At 42.3% G+C, this 5,127-nt stretch overlaps 1 protein-coding gene and 1 long non-coding RNA gene across 2 annotated transcripts; one reads left to right on the forward strand and one right to left on the reverse strand.

Moving 5' to 3' along the window:
* Positions 1–461: 461 nt before the first annotated feature.
* On the reverse strand, positions 462–1,721 carry LOC132862315 (uncharacterized). The gene is made up of 3 exons (XR_009650017.1): positions 1,674–1,721; positions 1,248–1,550; positions 462–952 (listed from the first exon to the last, which is right to left on the reverse strand). It is a non-coding gene; the product is annotated as an uncharacterized LOC132862315 (long non-coding RNA).
* LOC132862254 (uncharacterized) lies at positions 1,513–2,878 on the forward strand. Its single transcript, XM_060894194.1, has 2 exons — positions 1,513–1,983; positions 2,313–2,878. Exons 1-2 carry the CDS (start codon positions 1,850–1,852, stop codon positions 2,797–2,799), a joined length of 621 nt encoding a protein of 206 aa, XP_060750177.1. The 5' UTR covers positions 1,513–1,849; the 3' UTR covers positions 2,800–2,878.
* The last annotated feature ends 2,249 nt before the right edge of the window (positions 2,879–5,127 follow it).

Genomic DNA, 5,127 nt, shown 5'->3' on the forward strand with positions numbered 1-5,127 from the left:
TTTTAAACAAATTCTTATAAACAATCATTAAAGACAATCACACAGTCTATATCATAAACATCACCATGAGAGTAAACAGCATCTGTGTTATAGATGTAATAACAGAATTATTTGCACCCTTATAACACAATAGGCAAATATGATCATATACTGTAACACAAATATAAATGTTCTCTACATTTCAATAATTTGATCAGCAGTTTTTGGCTTAGACTTAGTACAGAACGTCTTGTCACTTTTGTACCTCTAATAATCATCATAAAAGCATATCTTTATACAGTACCTGCATGTTTAAATATGGTTTAAAACAAAGGAAATAAAACACTTGTGGTGGCTCCAGCATTTCAAAATCTTTTTCAGTAGAACTTGAATACAAGTAAACTAAAGTAAATGTTAATTAAGTCATTGTGTAGACGTTTAAATACTGTTGTGTTTCCTGTTCATTTAATATGTCAGTTCAAGTTAAAACAGGAGACATTAAATAACTATTAATCAACGTGTAAGCAGCCACCTGAATGGTGAATTTAAGATACTCGATTAAATTTATATATTTGTAAATCTGACTTTAAAAGAGTCAGTGCCTCACCAGCCACGAGTCCCTTCACACATCACAGCTTTATAGCTTGTACATGATAGAACAAAAATGTTCCAGTATCATGGTGTAACACGTAATAGTACATAAGATTGCAGCATAAAGTGCAAATACACAACAGTGTGAGATGAGAACAGGACAATAAACACACAGAATAAAAGAAACACACAGGACAACAGAAGAGTGATGTACAGGAAAGCTAAAGATCCTGCCGTTTTAGATTAAATCTGGTCTCTGCATTTTCTCATGTAATTTAAATGATCAGGACGATGATGTTGATCCCTACAGACATGAAGAATCCTAGCAGTACAAACCATCCTGAAACTTTAGCACTGTTGGTGGTTGTGAATTGTTGTTGCCCTGAAAAAAAAAAAATAATTTGCTTATTTATTAGGACATTTTCAAAGCTGTAGACTGAGAAACTGTAGAACTTCAACACTAAGAGACATTTTTGTGTCGTTTGAATGTTAACACACTACCTGACATGCATGGAGACTGACTACAGTACATCAGTATAAAAACCGTACAAAGTGGGACTGAATTTACAAATAAACTTTACACTAGAATGTTCACTCAGCTCACAGGAACTTAACAAAACCTTTAACTTTCAGTTCACAAGGTCTGTAAGTATCATTAGAATAAGAGATGTATTTACCTTCTACCTTCAGTAACACAGCTCGTGGTTCTCCGTCCTGAGATTCATCGTGGATGAGACACTGATATAATCCTGTATCAGACAGGTGAACTGGACTGATGTGAAGAGAGAGATCACCGTCTAGAAAGCCTTCTACTGACATCGTGAATCTGTTTTGTTTAGTCATCCATCTGTTTGCAGGAGTGTACAGCAGAACCTCTTGTCCATCTTTCTTCCACTTTACATCTTTAACGACTTGTCGAGTGTCTCCGTAACACGGGAGAGTGACGTTCTTCCCCTCGAAAGCTTTTACAACTGTCGGAACTTCCGGATAAACAAAAACAAATGACGTTATTACAGTTTAGCATTTAATGTGGCTGGTCAGACTTTACTACAGACATGTTAAGAATGACAGAATGTTCTGCTGATGACAGCAAGAGCACTTACTGATAACTTTCAGCTTTACTTCAGTCACTAATTTTCCATTACAGCTGCAGTTGTAAGAGTCTGCATCATTGTAGGTTACTGAACTGATCATCAGGGAGAAATCTCCTCTGCTTGTATCTCCTGGTAGTGTAAAACTTTTGTTAAAATGCTCTTGTTTTGAACACATCTGCTGAACAATGACAACTTTGTCAGGAATGAAGCGGATCCACCGAACCACTGGACAATTTCCTGAGCAGTTACACGAGAGGGTCAGGGCTTCATTCACCATCGATTCTGTGATGATGAAGGCTTGGCACTGTGGCATCAGCAGGTAAACTAACAGATCAGAGAATAAATCAGAAAAGATATTTTGAATATGTGACACCATAAATCCATAATTTAAAGCTGTTTCGTTTGGAAAACAATCCTCGTTCAGTACATTGTTCAGGTCGTCTAAGCCTGATAGATTCAGTGCAGATCTGAGCACTCTGCACACCTGTCCCTCATGTGTCTAATTATTATTAGTATTTAGTCAAGCCGCGTTGCCTTGAGCTGCGCAGAATCCTCTGTTGTCTTTTGTTGTCGTCTTGTCTTGAGTCCGTGTTCCTGTTCTGTGTTGTGTTTTAGTTATTAAAACCTGTTTACACTCCATGTCACCAGCCCGAGTTTTGTTTTTGTGGTATCCTGCGACATCGCCCAGCACCTGTCCGGTGGGGAGCGGTTGCTTCACATCCGGTTTCCGTGGAGGATGCCGCCCCACTTCCTGTCCGCGGGGGGTGTTGCAGGCCCGAGTTTTGCCCCTATGGATTTTTTTTTTCTGTGGAGGAGGATTTTTTATGTGATTGGCCCTTCTGCTCGGCTGTGGACGTCGCTCGGCCCTCTCTGGCTATGCCGCCGTGTGCCTTACTCCCCCCACCTGCCTTGCCGTGCGCCTTGCTCCCCCCTCCTGCCTCGCCATGTGCCTCGCTCCCCCTTCCTGGACCCCGTTGGGACTGTCAAGACGGATTGGCGCGTCGAGGGGGCGGTACTGTCAGGACTCAGCCCGGACTTTGGCCATGTGCTTTTTGTTGACGTTCCATATTCACGTGTCTTCCCCGCCCTTGTCTCTTCCTCCCCGCCTCTGCACACCTGTCCCTCATGTGTCTAATTATTATTAGTATTTAGTCAAGCCGCGTTGCTTTGAGCAGCGTGGAATCCTCTGTTGTCTTTTGTTGTCATCTTGTCTCGAGTCCGTGTTCCTGTTCTGTGTTTTGTTTTAGTTATTAAAACCTGTTTATTTTTACGCTATCCTGCATTTGGGTCTATTTTATCCCCGTGTCCATGACAGAAGTCTTATGTTTAAGCTTATTGAAAATATTTTAACTACTTTTTATTTTCTTTTATTTATTTCATACAGGCAAATAATACAACACACACATTCATTCATTCATTCATTCATTCATCTTCTACCGCTTATCCGAACTACCTCGGGTCACGGGGAGCCTGTGCCTATCTCAGGCGTCATCGGGCATCAAGGCAGGATACACCCTGGACGGAGTGCCAACCCATCGCAGGGCACACACAATTACACACTAGGGACAATTTTCCAGAGATGCCAATCAACCTACCATGCATGTCTTTGGACCGGGGGAGGAAACCGGAGTACCCGGAGGAAACCCCCGAGGCACGGGGAGAACATGCAAACTCCACACACACAAGGTGGAGGCGGAACCCCGACCCTGGAGGTGTGAGGCGAACGTGCTAACCACTAAGCCACCGTGCCCCCCACAACACACACACACACACACACTCACCTCTAAATTGAGCAGGAGCAGGTCTTGTAGTCACTTAGACAGAAGCTTAAATGTCTTTAATAGGTTTAATGAGAACCCCGACAGAACCCCATCCAATCCAGCACGTCTCTACTCTTGTCTTATATTCTTAATCTCTCTTGTCCAAAACGCCACTATACAATATTCTGGATCCCACTAGAGGTTCCATGGTAAAACACAACTAGGGTAAACACAACATCATGTCAAGAAATGTTTGAATCTGTCATCAGTGTTTAATACAGAACTATAAACAGTATCACTTACCCATCACAGTGATGCCAGGACTTAAAAGCCACTTCATGGTGTTTCAGAAAGTTCTATAAGAGAGTTACCTACAAGAGCAGCATGATGTAAAGAAAAGGAAACTTTATAGCTCACACACACCATACACATACACACCATACACACACACACCATACACACACACAAGACACACACTCACACACCATACACACACACACACACCATACACACACTCACACACCATATACACACACTCACACACCATATACACACACTCGCACACCATACACACACACACTAGGTATGCACCGATACCACTTTTTCTCTTCCGATCCGATTCCGATCTCCTTCCGATCTTCTGTTACAAACAGTTGCTCCAATTAAAAAAAGAAAACAGCTAAAATGCTGAAATAAACTCAATCATCAAATATTGAATAATAGAAACAATCCCAAAGGACGCCGTCGAATTAAACCGAACCGAACCGAACTAACCGAGTCGGAATGAACTGGACGAACGGATTAGGATGCTGCTGGTGGAGACCTGAGGTCTGGCTGAGACCTGAGGTCTGGCTGAGACCTGAGGTCTGGCTGAGACCTGAGGTCTGGCTGAGACCTGAGACCTGGCTGAGACCTGAGGTCTGGCTGAGACCTGAGACCTGGCTGAGACCTGAGACCTGGCTGAGACCTGAGACCTGGCTGAGACCTGAGACCTGGCTGAGACCTGAGACCTGGCTTGGTGGTTAGCACGTTCGCCTCACACCGCCAGGGTCGGGGTTCGATTCCCGCCTCCACCTTGTGTGTATGGAGTTTGCATGTTCTCCCCGTGCCCTGGGGGTTTCCCCGGACTACGGAAAATTGTCTGTAGTGTGTGAGTTAATGAGAGTGTGTGTGTGTCCTGTGATGGGTTGGCACTCCGTCCAGGGTGTATCTTGCCTTGATGCCCGATGACGCCTGAGATAGGCACAGGCTCCCCGTGACCCGAGGTAGTTCGGATAAGCGGTAGAAAATGAATTAATGAATGAATGAATAACATCACCAGGAGAGTACAGAATTATTTTAACCCTTAAAGAACATAAGCGAATATGATCCTATAACACAAATACTAATGTTCTCTACATTTCAACATAATCTGAATTTGTTTATCAAGTTTTGGCCTAGACTTAGGACACAATTTATCGTCACTACGCTGGAACTCTCTTTTGTACCTTTAATATGCTTTACACAAGTGTGTGGTTATACAGTATATACATTTTAAATATGGTTTAAAGTAAAAAAAAAAAACACTTGTTAGTGTAATTCTAATATTAATAATAGTCGTATGCCACAGATCTTAACGAAAACCACAGAAACATACAATTTGATATAATTCCAGTTCATCAAATTATTGCTCCATAAAAATATCCCACAATGCACCACAAAAA

This window comes from Tachysurus vachellii, chromosome 2 (assembly GCF_030014155.1).
Source record: "Tachysurus vachellii isolate PV-2020 chromosome 2, HZAU_Pvac_v1, whole genome shotgun sequence".
NCBI classification, from domain to species: domain Eukaryota; kingdom Metazoa; phylum Chordata; class Actinopteri; order Siluriformes; family Bagridae; genus Tachysurus; species Tachysurus vachellii.